Here is a 22,361-nt window from a genome sequence, read left to right as displayed (position 1 = left end):
ATGGCGCATGCTCGGTGCCCTTTGTGTCCCGGGTTGGCTGACTGGCGGGCGGGCGGGCGAGCGGCTGCCTGGCTTTGGCAAAGGCCTGCCGCTCGAAGTGCCGCACACCGTCCGCGGGGCCCGCTGTGAGGAGGGGACGGGAGCGGCGGCGCCAGCTCCGCCATGGTGAAGAAGCGGAAAGGCCGGGTCCTCATTGACTCAGACACCGAGGACAGCGGCAGCGAGGAGAACCTGGACCAGGTGAGAGGAAGCGCCGCCGAGCTGGGCCCCGGGGCTCCATCCTCGCTTTTTGCCTGGATCGCTTTTGGATGGGTGCCGTAGGGGTACCCCCGGTCGCATCCAAACGGCGTTCGTCTCTCTTCTCGGTGCCCGGGTTAGCCCGGAAGGGGAATCGTGCAGCTCCCGAGAGAAGGGGGAGAGCGTGTGGTTTTACGTATATACCTCAGGGTCGCGCGGAGAGAGGAATCTGGCAACAAACGGGGTTGAGGAGATGGGAGTAAAAAAATTTAGGGCTTTTGAAAGGCGGGGGTGTCGAGGCAGCGAAGACGAATAAGAAGAGCTTGGAGTTAGGCGAAAAGGATCCAGCCTGGCAGGTGGCAGGATGGAGAGTTATGTGGTGGCTTGGAGAGAGCCTTGAGGGTGAGATCTGTTTGAGCATCACCTGATAGCTGTGGGAATGGTGGGAGGTGGGAACTGTGGGAACCCCTTTCTCTCTGCGTCCCTTCTTTCTCCTCCTAAGCTGCATATCGTTTCTTTCAAAGGTTTTGGACCCATCTCTTGATTTGCAACCCTTGCTTGAACTTACCCAGTTTCTCAATGTCTCTGCAGCATTTTACAGAGTTCAGGGATTCTTATTTCTGTTTGTAGCAAAGAAGGTTCCCCTCATGTAGATTATTTGACGGTGCACTTGTTGCTGAATTTTTATATACTGAAATTAATTTTGTCTCCAAGCTTGCCTTTTTCAATAAGGCACCAGGGTGGGTAACAGATTCTGTCATTCTTTGACCACATGAAAAGATTCTAAATTCCAGTCCTTATGTCTTAAATAGATTTTTTGTGTGGAAGGCTGCTTTGGTTCATCTCCATTAATATGGGTATTCTTCAGGGTTGTTCTTTGTGTATAAAAACATATCATAGAACTGTGAGCAACTATTGTAGAAGCTAGGCCAAAATCAGTAAATGATAATATATGTTTTGGATAAGAGTAACACACTTTTTGTCTCTACTTGTATCTAACCATAATACAAACATGCCCACAGTTGTTTTTTGTTCTGAATCCCCATTACGTTACTGTCATCTCATCTCCTGGCTATAAGAGACACCAGCTTAAGTCTTCCTTGTGCTATCAAATTATTTTTCCTTTTTATTTTGACACCATCCAAGGACTGCGTCAGGGGTATTGATGTTCTTGTATGCGTGGTCTCTTAGGATGTTTCAGCCATACTACTGGTATGAGGCATTCAGATGATCTGATAGTATATGGCTTATCAAAACGATGCCAGGGAAAGGTATCTAAAACAACTATTAGTAGACGGTTTCAGATCACAGGTTGCTTTCATTTAAGTTGTCTTCCAGAGATTGAAATCCATTTTGTATGTGGGACCACTATTTTCACTCAGTTGTTACAAATATTCTCCTACAACAAGATAACGTTAAAGTGTTCATATCTGACATAATTGCTTTATTATATAAATTTACTGCCTGCTTCAACTCCTTTTCAACAAAAATAGAGAATATTTGTGCTTCTGGTCAGTAGAAGGTGGGCTCATCCACATTAGATCTGTATTGAGCAACTCTTCTAAGGAATGCATTTCTACAGATTTCCACAATTGAAATTACGTTTTCCTCTTGTCACCATATTTTTAATTAGTTTTTCTTCTGATTATATTTATTTGTAAGTGCTTTCCTAATGGCTAATGCTGTCCTGTCTTCAATTTGAATGCAGGGGTCATTTTGGGAAATACTATTACAATTTTGTAGTGCTTAATCCATTCTTTTATGAAATTAAAAATAAAGACAAAGTTATATGTTGTACAAGATAATAGTTCATAGCTTACAATGCTGCTAATTCTTACTCAGTCCAAACTACAACATGAGTTACTTTTATTTTGGAAGTTGTGATTCTCTGAAAAATAATAAATGATTTCCAAATGTATACTGTATTCACACATCAATAAAACTAAAACCATTTTTTTTAGTATGTATACTTGAAACCAATTTTACTGAATTCAGTGGAAGCAATTCTATTCATAAAATGACTAGCCTACATCAAGTACTGTGTGTTGGCACTTCCTTTTATTTTTCATTTATTGAGATATCCTTCAGATAGTCTATAATGAATCTTCCAGTCCTTTGGAACTGAACTTGTGCACCAGGGATAGAGAGGAAAAGAAAAATCTATTCTGTTGTAGAATGATACTTCTAGGTGCAATCCAATTTTCTCTGATCAGTTTTGATCTATGTGCATCATTTTGGTATTATGGTAGATTATGTAGAAAATTTTACAAGTAGGAATGATTGTTTATTCTTGATGATAGAGTTATTTTGTATTTGCCTTAATATTAGGTTTTTATAGCTTAAGGATACAAATAAAAAATCCCAAGAATTCTATCAATCATGTAAATTATAAAAAATAATTGGTAAATTTTGTTTAATAAAATTATTGTTTCATTACAATTAAAAAAAAGTAAAAACTAATACGAAACTAAAAAGAACAATAAAAAATACAGGAAAAAAGGAAAAGGAAAGACAAGAAAAAGAAATATGTAAAGAAATGACTTCTCTCTTCATCTCAACAAGAATAAAACAATGTTAGTAAAATCACCTTCTCTTGATATACAACAGATGACCTCTTCTTTCCATATCTCATCTCTTTATCTGTAAATGAATCTTTAAAGCCTCATCATTCCTTCTTTAATTGTAATCTTTAATTCTGATTCCTTTTAGTGTGTGCAACCTTCAAAGTCCTACCTATTTTTCTTTTAGAGTAAAAAATAGCATTTTCTCATTGGAAGGATTCTTACAAATTAACTTCAGAATCTTATTTCAAATTAATCTGGACCCTTAGTCCATTTGTAATTTTCCAAAATCAATGTTCTAATTTTTTTGCTGTTTATTTAAAAAAAAAAACCTCTTTAAAAATGTCCTTAAATTTGTGTTTAAAATTTCTTTCTCTAAGATTTGGCGGTATAAAGCTTGTTGAGCTGAAGGCTTTTAATAGCTGAGAAGTGGTTAAGTAGTTTCCAAAAATGATTAAGCAACGAGACTCTGGGAACCTTGAGTCCTTGTAGGGTACATTGTGGCTGTGAGCTTCATTGAATTCCCTTGACTCCCAGCTGCTTGACTCACAAGTCAACCACAATAATCTTGAATTCTGCAGTCTGCTTACAAGTCACAATCACATAATCTGTCCTTTATCTGAAAAAGATTGTGCTAGCCACAAATTACCGTCTGGCCGCCACCACCTTTATTGCCATTCCATACCACTCCTTCAGGGACATCTACTTTGCCATAAATCCTCACCTGAAGTCCTAAGTGTTGAATATTTTGGAGTACTTTGCCTTAATTTGTAGAAAGCATAGCTGAATAATAATTTTATCAGAAAAGACAGTTAATGGCTATGGAGAGAGATCCTCTGAATAAAGTTTGAGTTTTCCCTAACAGGTAATATATACAGGTAATCCTCGATTTCCGGCCACAATTGAATCCAAAATTTCTATTAAGTGAGACATTTGTTAAGTGAGTTTTACCCCATTTTACAACCTGTCTTGCTTGAGTTGTTAAGCAAATCACTGCAGTTGATAAGTTAGTAACTTTGTTGTTAAGTGAATCTAGCTCTGCACTGATCTTAAAAGGTGATCACATGACCTGGGGGGGGGGACACAGACACAGACAAGTACACACACACACACACACACACAGAGAGAGAGAGAGAGAGAGAGAGAGAGCATTTAGGCTTATATATCACTTGACAGTGCTTTATAGCCCTCTCTAAGCAGTTTACAGAATCAGCATATTGCTCCCAACAATCTGGGTCCTCATTTTACCCAAATTGTTGGAAGGATGGAGGGTTGTGTCAACCTTGAGCTTTTCAGAATTGAACTCCTGGAGTGACCAGTGAGTTAGCCTGCAGTACTGCATTTTAATCACTACGCCACCACGGCTCTTAAGGATGGATGGATGGATGGATAGATAGATAGATAGATAGATTGATTGATTGATTGATTTCTGTAATTTAGGGGCAACATTTTTTCTCCCAAATTTCCCCTCCCAATCATGAAAAATATACTCAAGGAAAATAAAAATAATAAAGGTTGGGGGAAAATGCAGTATAACTATCCTCTAAAATGAAATTGAGAAAAGTACACCAGAAGGGATGTACTGAAATTTCTGTGCAGAAACTCTTCAAAACAACCACCCTGAGCCAAAAGGTGTCATCTCTTAAAATCATGTCTTATATAATAAAAGACTATTACTTTTTAAACTTCATCTGGTCCCAGTCTATTTGTAACTTCCAAGTTGAAAAATCTCTTCATCCTGAAAAAACAGTTAAAGAAAGGGGAAAATATGCAGTTTTACAGTATATTCCATCTGCATCTGCATTGAGAAATATTATGTATGAATTTTTCCTTAGGCTCCTATGGAGTGTTCTTGCTCAGTTTTGTAAAGGATGTTTAAATATCATTCATTATTTCTGCAGAGGAGAACCTATATATGCACTGCTCAAAAAAATAAAGGGAACAGAAAAATAAGACATCCTAGATCTGAATGAATGAAATATTCTATGAAATACTTTGTTCATTACATAGTTGAATGTGCTGACAACAAAATCACACAAAAATTATCAATGGAAATCAAATTTAGCAACCCATGGAGGTCTGGATTTGGAGTTACACTCAAAATTAAAGTGGAAAACAACACTACAGGCTGATCCAACTTTGATGTAATGTCCTTAAAACAAGTCAAAATGAGTCTCAGTAGTGTGCCTGGCCTCCACGTGCCTGTATGACCTCCCTACAACATGCTCCTGATGATGTGGCGGATGGTCTCCTGAGGGATCTCCTCCCACACCTGGACTAAAGCATCCCCCAACTCCTGGATAGTCTGTGGTGCAATGTGGCGTTGGTGGATGGAGCGAGACATGATGTCCCAGACGTGCTCAATTGGATTCAGGTCTGGGGAACAGGTGGGCCAGTCCATTGCATCAATGCCTTTGTCTTGCAGAAACTGCTGACACACTCCAGCCACATGAGGTCAGCATTGTCGTGCATTAGGAGGAACCCAGGGCCAACCGCACCAGCATATGGTCTCACAAGGGGTCTGAGAATCTCATCTCGGTACCTAATGGCAGTCAGGCTACCTCTGGAGAGCACATGGAGGGCTGTGCGGTCCCCTAAAGAAATGCCACCCCACACCATTACTGACCCACTGTCAAACCGGTCATGCTGGAGGATGTTGCAGGCAGCAGAACATTCTCCATGGCATCTGCAGACCCTGTCACGTCTGTCACATGTGCTCAGTGTCAACCTGCTTACATCTGTGAAGAGCACAGGGTGCCAGTGGCTAATTTGCCAATCTTGGTGTTCTCTGGCAAATTGCCAAACATCCTGCACGGTGTTGGGCTGTAAGCACAAGCCCCACCTGTGGACGTCGGGCCCTCATGCCACCCTCATGGAGTCTGTTTCTGACCATTTGAGCAGCCACATGCACATTTGTGGTCCGCTGGAGGTCATTTTGCAGGGCTCTGGCAGTGCTCCTTCTGTCCCTCCTTGCACAAAGGTGGAGGTAGCGGTCCTGATGCTGGGTTGTTGCCCTCCTACGGCCTCCATGTCTCCTGATGTACTGGCCTGTCTCCTGGTAGCGCCTCCATGCTCTGGACACTACGCTGACAGACACAGCAAACCTTCTTGCCACAGCTCGCATTGATGTGCCATCCTGGATGAGCTGCACTACCTGAGCCACTTGTGTGGGTTGTAGACTCCGTCTCATGCTACCACTAGAGTGAAAGCACCGCCAGCATTCAAAAGTGACCAAACCATCAGCCAGAAAGCATAGGAACTGAGAAGTGGTCTGTGGTCACCACCTGCAGAACCACTCCTTTATTGGGGATGTCTCTGCCTCTGCTTTCCACCTCTTGTCTATTCCATTTGGACAACAGCATGTGAAATTGATTGTCAATCAGTGTTGCTACCTAAGTAGACAGTTTGATTTCACAGAGGTGTGATTGACTTGGAGTTACATTGTGTTGTTTAAGTGTTCCCTTTATTTTTTTGAGCAGTGTATTTAGGCCATTTCACCTTGAACAATTTTATTTCCTCTCAACACTCTTACTGCATCTGTGGTTTGTTGTTTAACAGAATTTTAAAGTTGAGTGATTTTTCTTCATGTTTGTGTTTCAGTAACAAAAAAATTAGTAAGAATTATACCATAATCCAAATTCTAAATCATCTCAGATCAGTTTATTGTGAAATGTTTAGAAATTCAGACCTTCTAAAAGACTTTAAATTATGAGCAAGATGTTTTAAAATGAAAAGCAACCTCAAGTACCCCAAAGCCCCAAACCATATTTTCCAGCACCCACTTTACAATTGGTTCTTTTTGTGAAATGTTATCTTTGATTTTTGCCAAACATAACTTCTGGTACTATGCCCAAATCGCTCGCTCTCTGTGTTGTCTATCCAGAGCACATTGTTCCATAGTCCAGTGATGGCTAACCTTTTTGTCGTCACATGCCGAAAGTGTGTGTACGCGCACACGTGTGCCTGCACCCATAATGCAATGGATTCATGACCCCCTCCCATGCTCCCCCCAGCACATGCACACAGGACTCTCCATGCTCCCCCCCTGTGCATGTGCACACATCTCCGCATGCGCCCCCCCACATGCACATCAGATACCCAAAAATCAACTGGCTGGCAGGAGGTGAATGCGCAGTGGAACTGAGCTGGGGCAATGGCTCGTGTGCCTGCAGAGATGGCTCTGTGTGCCACTTCCGGCACGCATGCCACAGGTTTGCTATCACAGCCTTAGTCTTTGCCTAAGTGTTCATGAGCAAACTTTACTCATGTACTGATGTTTGGTCTGAATAGCATAGGTTTCCCACTGGCAGAACTTCTCCTGCAGATTGAATCTGGGCAGCTTTTTTTTAGTGGTAGTCTCATGCACTTTGGCACGCTGTGGGGGGAGGGGGGACTACCTCCAAGTCATAAAATGAAATTCTGGGGTTCTTACTTATTTCAGCTATTTGCATTCTGATCTCAGACTGAACTGGCTAAGATGTCTTTCCTCCCATATTCTCTCTAATGTTGCAATCATTTGCACTTGATCTGGAGCATTGATTCTAAGTTTACTTATTTGAGGTAGTGAAAAACATAGGGATAGACTTATTTTTTTTCCAAATGTGAAATTTGCAATTATGTTTATTTAAATTAAACAATAGACTTTATGTAAATGAAGATATAACATTAGTTATATTATTCCCTTTATCAGTATTAATGAAGTGAAAATCAAATATTTGTATGTTAAAGTATGTTAAAAAGTAAAGAATTTCAGTGATGTGTATTTACTTTTTCATATTATAACTTTCTGCATATGCCTCCCTCTCCTATCCAGCGACTTAGTGACTTTTCCAAAGTATTTTAAAGAATCGCATGGAAGAACAAAGGGAATTCCCATTCCCTGTGTAATCTTGGAATTTGCTCTTTTATTTTGACAAAATATGTGAATTAATCCTTAGTTATTATGATACCAATACCAAATACTCAGTTAAATAATGTAAGAGCTGTGGTGCTGCACTGGTGAGAATGCAGTATGGCTGGCTAACTCTGCCCACAGCCAGGAGTTTCATCCTGATCAGATCAAGGTTGACTCAGCCTTCTGTTAGGATTCAGATGGGAGATTTGAGTGGAATATTTGACTATTTGAGTGGAAATTCTTTCTCTTCAATTTTGGAGAGAGTTCGTGCTTAAGGAACTCTGTGTTTGTGTTCTTCCAGGAGCTCCTGTCATTGGCCAAGCGGAAACGTGGTGATTCTGAAGAAAAGGAAGCACCTGCTAGTAAGCCTACAGCATCTTCAGATTCTGAGACTTCAGATAGTGATATTGAGGTTAGTTTGTGTTTAACTGTAAATTGAATAAAACAAAGTAATGTGAATTAGTTCAGTTCTGGTGCTGAAATTATTCACATTAAATATGAAACATTTGTGAAGGCTAGATACACTTGATACTGCATGGCTTTCTGATAGTGTATAGCATGAGCTGAGAAGTAACTAATAGTTCCTTGATTTCTGTGTAAAAATTATCTCAAAATGGTTGCTCTTAAAAGAAAGAAATCTTAAAGAGAAACTCCAACATGCAAAGATTGATTCTCTAACTTATCAGGAAGTTCAACCTTACCATCTCCAATGTATATATAATTTTCATCTGAAATTTATTTATTGAAGGGAAATGGGTAAGAGAAGTGTGCAATGTTGTTGGCAAACTGCAACTTATAAAGTTGACTTTTCACTATGTAGTTACCTGTAGCTAAAGTTTTGAATGACATGCTAATTTGGTAACAATCCAAGGTTTAAGTGGAGTTTACCAATTACAAGGAGGCAATTGCTTTTGCAGTTATAGTAATAAACAGTGGTTTAGTGTTGTATCTTAATCAACTTGTTTTCCTGCTTGTAAAATACTTGTTCAGTTTTTCATTTGCTTTTGTAAAAAATAAAACTTCTGCTATTTTATTTGTATATAGTTATAATACAATATTATTTTTTATTTTATAGCTGTAAACTTTCTTATCAAATTAAATTTTGTTCATAGCTGTTTTAGCACATGTTTGCATTAAAATCCAAACTTCTGAACATTTAGCTTCATGAAATCTTTGAAGATACTTCAGCCTTGTCTCACAATTCCCATCTTTCCTTTTATGCTACAGTGGACAGTAGGAGGTTCTAAAAACAAAAAGAAAGGAAAAGCTGCAAAAGTAGAGAAGAAGGGAACCATGAAGAAACAGATGAACAAAGCAGCTTCATCAGGCAGCTCTGATAAAGATACCTCTGCAGAGAGTTCAGCACCAGAAGAAGGTAACAAAAAAATGGATGAGTGTATTAGTGATGGGAAGAATTCATACATGGGCTGAATTTACATAGCATATCTACCCATCAGTAACTCAGCCCAATTTTCTTGATTTGTACAGTCCACTGATCCATAACTCTACAGGATGGGTTCAAATAAGAAGCTTGGTTAAAATGTGGTAAGTTAGTTTGGGATTCAGGGTATCATAAGAACATAGTCACGTTCTTTTAAGATTAGACCATAGATTCTTTTTTTTTTTGCTCTAGTTCAATGGTCTTCAAATTTCAGTTGTCCATGGAATCCTTCTCAGTATGAAAAATCAGTGAAAAGTCCATTAAAAAATTGTTTCGGATAATACTTTTTATTTGAACAAAATTTTAAAATTACAATACATTTCATACAGTGTAAATAGAAATGTCATGTTGAACCCCACAGAATGCTTCGGTTCCTAGAGAACATAGTTTGAACATTATAGATCAATTCTAGATAATTTATTAACAATAGGCCAGATTGATACACCAAAAGTTAATAGAAGCTCATTTCAGGCTCTTTTCAGACTTGGATATAAAGAAGACAGGAAAAGTGCTTTATGTCTTGATTCAAAAGATAATTTGTTTTATTTTCAAAATCAATTCTAAGTATTTCCTATTCATATGGGAAGCTCTTGCTTAATAACCACAATTGGGACTGACAGCTCTATTTCTAAGCAATGTGGTCATCAAATGTAATGTGATACAATAGGGTTATAATCTCATTTCTGCCAAGGCTGTTAGATGCCCACAGTCATTAAATGAACCTCACATGATCACAACCTGCAGTTTTATTGCCAGCTTCTCCATTGACTGCTTGTTGGCTGTGAAGGTTGCAAATGGCCATGGCATGATCGTGGGATGCAAACATTGTAAATGCCTGCCAATTATGAAGTGTCCAAATAGTGATCACATGACCAAATTTATTAGCTAAAGTGCTAATAAAAGGAAAGAAAACATAGGTAAATTGAGTTTATATCAATTCTATTCATCAAATATCTTCATACTTTCTCTCCTGTATATTCTGCCTGTACCACGTTGCTCAGTTTATATATGCAGTACAATGCGGTGAACCATGTGCAGATCTGTATATTGGGGAAACAAAACAACCACCTCATAAAAGTACATATGAGAACAAGCCCATCAAGATGGGTTCAGCAGTCCATCTGCATTTAAAAGACAAAGGCCACTCTTTTGAAGACAGCAAAATCCACATTTTGGACAGAGCGGACCGCTGGTTTGAAAGAGGGTATCTGTGTCAGGGGTGTCAAAATGGATTTCTTTGAAGGCCGGATTAGCACTGTAATTCTCCATGGGTGGGGGGGAGAGACAAGGATGCCTCCTGCAGTGCTTTGTTGGCTAAAACAGGTTGCAGGAGGCCTCCCCATGCCCTGTTTTCGCTGCCAGTGCTTCAGGAGGCTATCCAGGGTGAAAACAGGCTGCAGGGGCCCCCATGTGCTGTTTTGGCTCTCAGAGGCACGGCGGGCTGGTCCTTTGTGATCTGTATCAAAATTGAACAGGTCTCTCTCAACATAGAGAGAAGGATATGACATCTGTCTCCAATCTACAAGGCAATCCGTTCAACAGTTCTGAGACACCCATTTGCACCACTCAGGTGACCCTGATGACTCAGATAAACCTCCAGGCGACCTTAACAACTTGCTAATAGAATGCAAATGACCAACTATCTGCAAGGAGTATAAATCCTTCCATTCTCCACCATCCAGTCAGAGTTGAAGAAGCTTCTTGGGTGAAAAGCAAAACATCTTCAACAAAAAGCAAGAGTCCAGTTGCCTCTTTAAAAAGCACCTTTGGGACAACCATGACCTGGATGACTGAGAATCTCCATAGACATTCAGTTAATCAAGTAATCACAGTTCACCAAGGACCAACGAGGATGTATTAAGTTTATTATCTTTAACAGTTTCAAAGTTTGTCAGGGATACATGCTGACTTTCTCATAAGCTTATGGGGCATTCTATTATTATTATTCTATGTATTGTTTTCTAAAATAGGCTAAAGGGTAGGCATTTGCATGAAAAGGTTAGAATCTAAATGTAACTGGGTATGCTGAGGCAGAATGGAGATGCAGGAGTCAGAAGAAATGGTTATGAGCCTTGATCGCCTCCCAGTAGATGATTCTTTTTGGGTTTGTTGTTTATTTCAGGAGAAGTATCTGACTCTGAAAGCAATGGCTCTTGCAGTAGCTCAGACTCTGAAACTTCATCTGAAGATGAGTTTACTGATGGCTATGGGGAGGATTTTATGGGTGATGAAGAAGATAGAGCTCGCCTAGAACAGATGACAGAAAAGGAAAGAGAACAGGAATTGTTTAATCGGATAGAGAAGAGAGAAGTTTTGAAGAAAAGGTGAGTTTTTGTGCAGCCATTTTATATTACTATTTATGCAACATTGTTTTCATTTTGGACTTTTTAAGATAAATATTTTCTTTCCTTTTGCTCCATATCATTTTTCAGGTTTCTGAACAAAATGTCAGCAAATTGGTTTCTGGTTAGTGTTTGGTTTTGCCTGTGAAAAACAAGCATAGCCATAGAAGGAATATAGATGCATAAATAATTATTAAAGTGTAAGACATTACCTGTACCTTTTGTTTGTTCGTTTCACTTTTATTGATCCGTGGTTAAGCCTCCCCCAACAAAGGCAACACTATTATTTGATCATTACAGAAATAATGGGGTACGATTAGAGATTTGCATAACATGAGAAATGTGGTTTCGCTTCATGCATGGATTAAAATGTTACTGCTCTGACATTCGGTCACACCATTCTAGGTGTGTCATGTTCCATCCAAAGTGGGTGAGGTTTCAGCCAAAGCAAATATGGATGAGTATAAAGGAAGGCAAGGCTGCTGTATGTAGTCCCCTTGTCCCAGTATCCATCTTCCTTTTGCTTTCCCTTCATCATCATTCACAATTGAATTCACAGGTCTGATCAACCTGTGTGTCCTACCTGGTCTTCCTCGTGTTCTTTCCCCCCATCACCACTTCACGCTCCTCTGAATTCTGTGGTGTTGTGTGCCCCCTTTCTTTATGCTTCTGGGTGCTGCCACCCTTTCCTCCACTATCTCACAGCTTGGAGCACCTTTGTTGGAACATATATTTTCCATGGCTATGCACAGACAAAAGCACTTCTCAATCCTGCCTGATTTGTTACTGGCCGTTTCCATACTGAAAACACTTTATATAGTGGTTGCCATTTTGCAAAACACCAGTAACAATTGAGAGGTTAATAAATGTAAAAATAAGAATGCATCTCAGTGCAGCCAAAATATATACAGAACATCTGCACATAAATACTGTGTAATTTTGACTGTCTCAAAAAAACATGGCCAAACCTCCAAATGTAACAGCATTTAAAAAACTACATCCCTTTGTTGTAAGAAGTACGTGTTGCGCATGCAACAACTCACAGCATATTACTAGGATCCAACTGCCATTAGCAACAGAAAACCAAAAATCAAACTGATAGGCTGGACTGGTTTCTTGCCATTAAACTGGCTAGTGAGGAAGAGTGGGCAGATTCTCCACAACTCTGCATCTGACCTTTTCAAGAAAGATATGACATCCATCTGTTCAAAAGAGCTTTAAAAATGTGCCTGTTTCCCCAGGCCTTGAGCTAAAGTGGGTGGCAGGTCCTGTATGTTTCTCTTGTAAACATTGCTTTTCTTTTGGGAATTTTTTTGTTTCAAATGTTTTCACTGTATACTTCCCAGAGTTGCTGTAGAGTTATAAATCAATTTCTTAAATAAATAAAATATATGAACACTATTTATAACAAAAGTTATTTTCCTTCTAAAAAAGCATTATGTCTCATAATTTTACATATTAGTTTCTAGTTTGGAATTAAGAAATTAAGTATTTAATAGTGCCAGTAATTTACATAGTTTAGATTTAAAAAACATATCATTTATTGGAACTGTTATTGATTGATTAAATTTGTATGCAACCCATCTTGCAGTCATGTTACTCTTGCTGTTACAAAAAAAATAATTATTTTATGCCTTTTATAAAATTAAAAATAATTAAAAAATCTTACATTAAGTTTGAATTCAGTTTACCGGTGTGTCCCTTCCTAAATTAATTGGAGACTCCTACATTTTTCCCCCTTCGATTGAACCCAGGTTTGAAATAAAGAAAAAATTAAAGACAGCAAAAAAGAAAGAAAAGAAAGAGAAAAAGAAAAGGAAAAAGCAGGAAGAAGAACAGGAAAAGAAAAAGCTCACACAGATCCAAGAATCCCAGGTAAAAAACATACAAATCACAGTTTCTTTAAAAAAAAATTGACACTACTTAAAACATCTGTAACATTGGTTACATTACCATTCTAACTACATCTAATTACACTAATTACAAATATTTAGTCCCTAAAGCTGTAATCAAGAATTTTGACCTATTCTGACCTAATCCTTTTATATAGTTTCTTATTTGTAAAGTAGTCTGTACAGTATACTGTGATAATATAACTGTGCTTTGCCTGTTGCAACAAAAGCAAATGTTTCATAATGAATTATATCCAGGCTATATGAATGAAAGCTGGTGTAAAATCCTTTCCCCTCATCTCTGTTTTAGGTCTCCCCGCCCCCATGCCAAATTTCTCTAGAACAGTATTTCTCAAAGTGTGATCAAAAACCCTAGGCTGGGGTTCCCTAAGACCATTCAGCAGTCCACAAAATCAAAATTATTTGCCAGTCTATGTTGAAAAATTACAGTATTAAAATCCACTCAACTGTGAGAAATGCTAACAGTAACGAGTAATGGGTGGGTGATGGTGCTGCAGAAGAGCTGATGTGCATCCTGTAGCTGCCACCACGTCTAGCAATTGTCCTCTTCCTTATTTGTAGGATTCAGAACTTGAGTGGACTGTTTTGTTTGGGTTGTAGTAGATTGCACCCTAAAAGGAATAAATGAACTTGCAAGGATATTGTGGGCTTTGGACTATTTGGTTGGAGTGGGGCGAACAGAAAGAAATATGCTAACATTTTGAAAAAAATCTATATAACTCAGTGAACCAATATATTCCAGTTAATCAAAGCATAATATTAGAATGGTTTTACACATAGGTTATGTTGAAAAATCAACAAAGTGATGTTTATTTAACAATGCAATGTTATGAAGAGGATGGATAAAATCTTAAGTTGTTTAAGAAGTTATATCAATAAGACTGTTTATCTGTGCTTAATTTCAGAATGTCTGATTAGTTTGTCACAACAGATTAATTTTCTCCTGTTTGAGATAATACCAATGATAGTTGTCTTAATCCTTTTTCTTTTTTACTTTCTTTTTTTAACTTTAACTATACTTACAGTTTTTATTTTTAACATGCTCTTCCCCCTTTCTAAGTTCTCTTAGTTTTATGGCTACATTTGACTGGTACAGTTGCTGAAAACCTAGTTTTCCTTTTTATATATAATATTTATATTATATTTATATTCTTTTTAAAGATTCTGTACATCAAAATTATTGAATTGAGAATTCTTTTACTATTTATCTGAATGTATATTGTGCAATCACTTTTAAAAAACTGAAGTTTATTTGGTCAGTGAATTTGTATGACACTAATCATGCAAACTCATGGTAAATTTCAACAATTGTATAACTTGTTGTATAGCAGATTAGATTTAATTTTTTAAATTATATAGTGCAGTTTATTGTAATATTTTGCTATTTAGTTTATAGATAATGATATAAACCACCAAGGATTTTTTGTATAAATGTTATTTTACTTTTTAAGAAAAAATATATGTCATTTTGAGCTCCTGGAGTTAACGCAGGATATTTATTAAACTGATTAATAAAATAAAAATAAATTCTCTTTTCACCAACAGCAACAATATTTTTTATTTCCTGTTTTTCAAATAACCTGCATTGTGAACTGCAATAAAATACTGTACAGAGAAATAAAATCAAAAGATCAATTAAACAGCATAAGAATTATGAGCTTGAATGAAACAAATTGACAAAACTATGGAAAAACAGATTTTTGCTCAAAAGTATCAAAATAAAAGAGTAAACTTCAGGCTACTGCAAAGACTCACCTCTTGGTAAAATCTAACCAAATACCTTTTAATATAGTTGGAAATATATGTTTCTCTAGGTGATGTCACATAATAAAGAGAGACGGTCAAAACGGGATGAAAAATTGGATAAGAAATCCCAAGCCATGGAAGAACTAAAAGCAGAAAGGGAGAAAAGGAAAAATAGAACAGGTAAGTTCAACCATGTATTGTTTAGTTAAAGAAAAAAGATAGGATGAAGATAAACCATACACTGTAAATTCCACTGAGCTCCCTACTAACTATATACACTGTTCAAAAAAAATAAAGGGAACACAAAAATAAGACATCCTAGATCTGAATGAATGAAATATTCTTATGAAATACTTTGTTCATTACATAGTTGAATGTGCCGACAACAAAATCACACAAAAATTATCAATGGAAATCAAATTTAGCAACCCATGGAGGTCTGGATTTGGAGTTACACTCAAAATTAAAGTGGAAAACAACACTACAGGCTGATCCAACTTTGATGTAATGTCCTTAAAACAAGTCAAAATGAGATTCAGTAGTGTGTGTGGCCTCCACGTGCCTGTATGACCTCCCTACAATGCCTGGGCATGCTCCTGATGAGGTGGCGGATGGTCTCCTGAAGGATCTCCTTCCACACCTGGACTAAAGCATCCCCCAACTCCTGGACAGTCTGTGGTGCAACGTGACGTTGGTGTATGGAGAGAGACATGATGTCCCAGATGTGCTCAATTGGATTCAGGTCTGGGGAACGGTTGGGCCAGTCCATAGTATCAGTGCCTTCGTCTTGCAGAAACTGCTGACACACTCCAGCCACATGAGGTCTTGCATTGTCATGCATTAGGAGGAACCCAGGGCCAACCGCACCAGCATATGGTCTCACAAGGGGTCTGAGAATCTCATCTCGGTACCTAATGGCAGTCAAGCTGCCTCTGGCAAGCATGTGGAGGGCTGTGCGGACCCCTAAATGTCACCCCACACCATTACTGACCCACTGCCAAACCAGTCATGCTGAAGGATGTTGCAGGCAGCAGAACATTCTCCATGGCGTCTCCAGACCCTGTCACACTGTCACATGTGCTCAGTGTAAACCTGCTTTCATCTGTGAAGAGCACAGGGCGCCAGTGGCGAATTTGCCAGTCTTGGTGTTCTCTGGCAAATTGCCAAACGTCCTGCACGGTGTTGGGCTGTAAGCACAAGCCCCACCTGTGGACGTCGGGCCCTCATACCACCCTCATGGAGTCTGTTTCTGACCGTTTGAGCAGCCACATGCATATTTGTGGTCCGCTGGAGGTCATTTTGCAGGGCTCTGGCAGTGCTCCTCCTGTCCCTCCTTGCACAAAGGTGGAGGTAGCGGTCCTGATGCTGGGTTGTTGCCCTCCTACAGCTGCCTCCACGTCTCCTGATGTACTGGCCTGTTTCCTGGTAGGGCCTCCATACTTTGGACACTATGCTGACAGACACAGCAAACCTTCTTGCCACAGCTCTCATTGATGTGCCATCCTGGATGAGCTGCACTACCTGAGCCACTTGTGTGGGTTGTAGACTCTGTCTCATGCTACCACTAGAGTGAAAGCACCACCAGCATTCAAAAGTGATCAAACCATCAGCCAGAAAGCATAGGAACTGAGAAGTGGCAGAACCTGCCACCTGCAGAGCCACTCCTTTATTGGGGATGTCTTGCTAACTGCCTATGCTTTCCACCTGTTGTCTATTCCATTTGCACAACAGCATGTGAAATTGATTGTCAATCAGTGTGGCTACCTAAGTAGACAGTCTGATTTCACAGAAGTGTGATTGACTTATAGTTACATTGTGTTGTTTAAGTGTTCCCTTTATTTTTTTGAGCAGTGTATATCACTTATAAGATGGAAAAATATCCTTGATTGTTTTGAATATTCCTAGTTGTAAAGGAAGGCACAGCTTAATCTGATCCATCATCCTCTTTCTCGTGGTGGCTCGCCACATGCTTTTGAGATGTCCATCAGCAAGTCCTTCTCCAGCTTTTCTGACCAAGGCTTCATGAGACCATAATTAAGCACACACTTAGTCCAAACAACTCTTGTTTTATTTCAACACTGGGAATTATTTTCATTCCCAGCCTGTAATGAGTCCCAAACAATCCCTTGAGATAAGCACCCACCTTTATCTCCTTTGAACTGCTGCCAACAACTAAAGTGCCAAATTAACTGTAAAAAACCAACCGAAGTACAAAGTCCACACAGAGCTTCAAATTTAATCCAAACAGACTGAACGACTTTGCTTCCTGCAAAGGTTTCTCTACCTTTGCTCTTCCTTTATACTTTATGGGAGGGGCAATCACCTCCAAGCCTTACTCCTGAGTTGCCCCTTTTGTCTTAGCTGCTCTTGCCTTTTAGGAGCTCTGTGCACACACACACTTGGAACAGGCGCCCCTTGTTCCTCTGCCTCGCTGCTGCCACACTCTGGAGGCTCCAGAGTCAGCACACAACTCCCAGATGGTCCTGGCCCCATCTCTGCATCGGACGCAGGACCTTGGTCTGAGTCCTCCCCAGACTCCCCGACTGGTTCCTGTTCCTCTCCACTGTCCGATTCCGCTGCCACCTGCACAGGTTGCCGGCGAACCACAATACCAGCAGTGGTATTCAAAGGCAATCCTGGACATAGCATCAATAACCATCATGATTGCCTATTATTGGTATTTTGATCTCCCATTAATTTGTCAAATCCCTTTCCAGATTTCCAAATTAGCTATCACTTCTCTGGCTTTTAAAAAATATTCATAAATATATTCTAGATTTCTCATATCAATAATATTTACAGTTGGATTAAATTACTTTTCATTGAATGTAATTATCTCTCAGCGAAACTAATTTTCCTTTTATATTTAAAAAAAGCTAAGAGCCGTTTTGAACCTGTCTTGTTATTTCAAATGATTCCAAAACTATTGCATAGAAATATATTTGGTCAAGGGGAGAATGTTTCCCCAATCCAGATCCTGACTGTCATCCTGCAAGTGACAAATGCCATTTCTGTCCGATGCCTAGGCCTGAACTTAGAATGGAAGAAGTCCATATAAACTTCTTCCTTTAGGGGATTCTGCAACAAAAACTCAACCATTATTTTGGGAACATGGCAGTAATCGTCCAAGATACCTGGGTTCAAGGAAAGCCTCTTCACAAGAGGCTGTCCCACTGGCATCTGGTATGGCTTCCTTTCCTGGAAAGATGTTGACAATTCCCCAAAGTGCAGTTAATCACACCTTTCATAGTTACCGAAAGGAGCCAAAAAAGAGACATGGATCCAAGCCATAAATCACAGGTGTCACACTCGTGGCATCACATTACCATCATGTGATGTTTTCCAACATTTTTCCCATTTGCAGAGCTGAGTAGGCCTGGCCCACGGGCTCACCAGTTTGACACCCCTGCCATAAATGATAAAGCAAATATAAGAGATTCCATACCCGCTTCATTAAAGTCCATACATAAGATGAATCTTAAATCACATTGTAAAGCGTTAATCAATCCAGATTCAAATTTAAGCAACTTTTGAAAAAATGCAAATGAGTCACAGCAACTTAATTTTCCCGAACAGAGGGCATGCAACTTTAAATTGTGCCATTTTACAACAACCCACTGATAAAACAATGGTGACAAATTGATTCTTCATCTTTGTTGTCTCCTCGTAGGCTCAAACATGAGCTCAGTCAAGTTTACTTATTGTGTTCCTCTGTGGATGCTGCAAGCATTGCTTGTATTGCTTCATCTCTCAGAGTTCCCAGAAAACTAATCTGGGATTGGCAGACAGAGAAAGATTATTAGGTGGTGACCATATCAAGTATTCTAAGGTCTTTTCAAGACTCCGTAGCTTATTTTGGCACTTGATGAAATGTCAGCTGAGTGAAAAATCCACATCAGGATCCAAAAGGGCCTGGAGGAGACCACTTTAATTGGACCCCTCAATTTCTAGGTGTTCTGGGTGATGACAGTTCTAGAGAGTAATCTGACCATAACAGACGACTCAGAGTAATATTTTCCATCTTAATAATATGTTTACTTGCTTTGAAACAACCAAGATTTCTAGCACATGCCTACTTTATGCTACAAGGTACAGGAGCTTAAAAGGTCCTGGAGAATAGCAGGGACAGATGGTACATCAACAGGATCCTCCATTTGTACCTGTAGCCCAACTTCATGTATAAGCACTCACATCCTCTCATTAAATTTACTGTCAGTGCTGGATGTACATGGGGCAAAATTCACAAAAGTCCATTTCTGGTTTGAAGGGCTTTGGCGACAGACAGGAATCCGCAATCGTGCGCGGTTTCTGCCTGGGCTCGCCGCTGGAGGGCCCCGAGCCGTCTGGTTTCGGAGCTAAGCCACCCCATAGAGATGGTGAAGAGGGAGGAGACTGCCAGAAGGGTCGAGGAGAGCCACATCTCTCCTCCTCAGCTGGCCATTACTCCCTTTCCCGAAGGCGGTAGGAGCGGTGGTCAGAAATGGCCACCTCAAAGAAGAACTCAACCGGAAAAGAATGTGCAGGAGGAAGATAAGTGAAAATTTTGGCTGACCGGGCTAAGTTGAAAAAGCAACAAGTAAGGTACCCTGGAATTTAAATTTTACAAGAAATAACATCGCTCCCAAAGAAGAGTCGGAAGCAGCGAAAGAAAGTGAAAAGGGAAAGGTTTGGCTTTTCTTTTTCTTCTCTCTCCTTCCTTATATTGACAATTAAGAATAAGAAATTGGAAAAATCCACTTTGGCATCAATAGGCAATTAAGCTGAAAATATAACAAATGCCAAAGGGACAATAAAGATTTCTGGACATTAAAAACTTTTTCTTCTATTATTTCTCCTATAAGCAGGAAGGGAGAGAAAAAGAATAAGGGCAGGATCTGGAAGAGGGAGGAGACTGCCTAGACTTTAAAAGAATCTAAAGTAAAACTTCAACAAGACTTCTAAAAGATACATTTTAACTGAAACTTTGCAACTAAATAGTAACCCCAGAAAGAGAAAGTGGGGAAAAAAAGAAAGAGCAAAAAGAAACAGCTTGCGTGTATTTGGTTTACTTGGTGACTTTTGGATTTTTGGTTATTATATTTGAATGACTAAAATCAATCAGGTAGTTGTTTAAAAATTTCTACAATGGCATCACTTTTGGATGAATTTAAAATGGAACTTAAAAAGTACAAAGAAGATGCACAAGAAGGGAAGGGTTCTTTTGGCTTCGTTTTTCAATTCTTAGAAATTGAGATCTGGAACTATGAGAAACAACATGAAAAGACTGCAAAACAAGAAGACTGGGACAAAGAAGAAGCCATCTTTAATGAACAAGTAATTCTATGTGGGCAAGAAAAAGGAAAGGGGGGAAAGAGGATGGAGAATTTAAGACTTAAAAAAAACAACCAAAGAAAAGAAAAATAATTCAAAAAATAAGTATAATACTGGAAAGCAACAGAAAAGAGGAATACAGAAGAGGGAAATAGAGGTAGAGAGACAAAGGGGTATAAAGGGGAGAGAGAAGAAGAGAGGGAAGAAGGAAAGGAAAAGAAGTTACAAAGAACCTGAACAAGATATAGAGAAACAGGACCTATTTAGAGATAATGGGTGAAAATTTAACTGAAAAAGGGATTCTGTAAAGGTAAATAAGATTGTATTGTTATATTTGTAATAGAAATAACTTTAGAAAATTGGAAACAACATATGATTAGAATGAGGGATAAAATAGTTAGTGTAATTTAGTGAAATGTTTGTGAATAAAGTAAATGAAATAAAATAAATGAGAAAATTGAATTAGGAAGGAATGGGAACATTTTAATTAGTCAATGTTTTATAAAATATAAGTGAAGAGGGGGGGGAAATTAACCATGGAAAGTTTATAATTGTTCCCATAGAAGTATGATATTTAATTGAAAAGTAATGTGAAAAATGTTAAGACTTTAATGAAAATATTAATGATAGAATTGAATTGGAATGTTGTTTTAATTATATACATTTATATATATATATTTTTAAGAATACTCTGTGTAGTTTAAGAATGTACCAAGCAGAATCCGAATGGAAGCTATGTATTATATTGAGTGTTATAAAGGCCTCATACTCCAATCAATAACTACAGGAGAAATTTTGTTTAATGAGAAAAGATAATAGACAACTGAAACAGGACAGACAAAAAATATAAATATAATGATTTGAATTGAGATGAAATAAATAAAATAAAATTGAGGAAATTAAAAGAGGGGAGAAGCCATGTAGAAAATGTAAAATAGTAATAAGATATGGAATAGAATATAAAAATGAGCATGAACTTGAATTTGCGTCTGTACGGAGAAATGTAACCCGGGATTATGCTGCTTTCAAAAAAGATGTTTTAATTGTATTTCTTTTCTTTTTGTGAAAACTCAAATAAAATTTACAAAAAAAAAAAGTGCTCCATTAAAGACCTGAGAATGTGAGCAGATTGCATTGGAGTAGACTTAAGCCAGATACCGCTTTATACATCCAGGTGTGCTTTTTTCCCATTGTAGCTGAGTTACTTGCAAAGAAGCAACCATTAAAAACAAGTGAAGTATACTCAGATGATGAAGAAGAGGAAGAAGATGATAAATCTAGTGAGAAAACTGATCATTCATCCAGATCTTCATCTTCTGATGAAGAAGAAGAGTAAGTATTCAATATCTACTTTGATATGTAGCAGATACAACTGAATGTTTAATATTCCTTTAGATCTGGAAATTTACATTACTACTTTAATGATTTCTGTCTTCATAGTTGTTTAATTGTTGTTTGAACAAAAGTAATGTGTAAATATAATAAGTAAAAGAATGTAAAAGTTAAATAACTTAATAAAACTAATGGTGCTCACAGCATTCTAGAGATTGCTCACTGAGCCCCTAATTTAAAAATCAATATATTTAGTTAAAAGGCCTACATTTTTAAGAATTTAGTCATTTTTATTTTCTAGTATATAAATGTGATAATTTCAGACTGTTTTAAGATGTGAATTATTTCCTTACAGTTGCTTTTGCTTTCCCATCAAACCAGGAAAGAAGAAATTCCTCCTAAATCACAACCAGTGTCTCTACCTGAAGAACTGAATCGGGTTCGATTATCACGACACAAACTGGAGCGATGGTGTCACATGCCTTTCTTTGCCAAAACAGTCACTGGTTGCTTTGTACGCATTGGAATAGGAAACCACAACAGCAAACCAGTTTACAGAGTAAGCCTACCCTTGAGTATTTTCCC

At 38.5% G+C, this 22,361-nt stretch overlaps 1 protein-coding gene across 1 annotated transcript in view; it reads left to right on the top strand.

Annotated features, from left to right (window-relative positions):
- Nucleotides 1-25: 25 nt before the first annotated feature.
- RTF1 (RTF1 homolog, Paf1/RNA polymerase II complex component) overlaps nt 26-22,361 on the top strand; it is a 32,775-nt gene continuing 10,439 nt past the window's right edge. Inside the window, exons 1-8 of the mRNA XM_026709891.2 lie at nt 26-240; nt 7,994-8,104; nt 8,920-9,067; nt 11,256-11,457; nt 13,230-13,350; nt 15,203-15,314; nt 21,641-21,776; nt 22,158-22,335. Coding sequence (XP_026565676.1) covers nt 163-240; nt 7,994-8,104; nt 8,920-9,067; nt 11,256-11,457; nt 13,230-13,350; nt 15,203-15,314; nt 21,641-21,776; nt 22,158-22,335 — 1,086 coding nt within the window. The 5' untranslated portion in view covers nt 26-162. The remainder of the gene's footprint in view (nt 241-7,993; nt 8,105-8,919; nt 9,068-11,255; nt 11,458-13,229; nt 13,351-15,202; nt 15,315-21,640; nt 21,777-22,157; nt 22,336-22,361) is intronic.

Source organism: Pseudonaja textilis, chromosome 1 (genome assembly GCF_049901715.1).
Source record: "Pseudonaja textilis isolate UNSWEBS1 chromosome 1, rPseTex1.2, whole genome shotgun sequence".
NCBI classification, from domain to species: domain Eukaryota; kingdom Metazoa; phylum Chordata; class Lepidosauria; order Squamata; family Elapidae; genus Pseudonaja; species Pseudonaja textilis.
The sequence above is the reverse complement of the archived record's forward strand: the minus strand, read 5'-3'. Positions and strand labels throughout refer to the sequence as shown.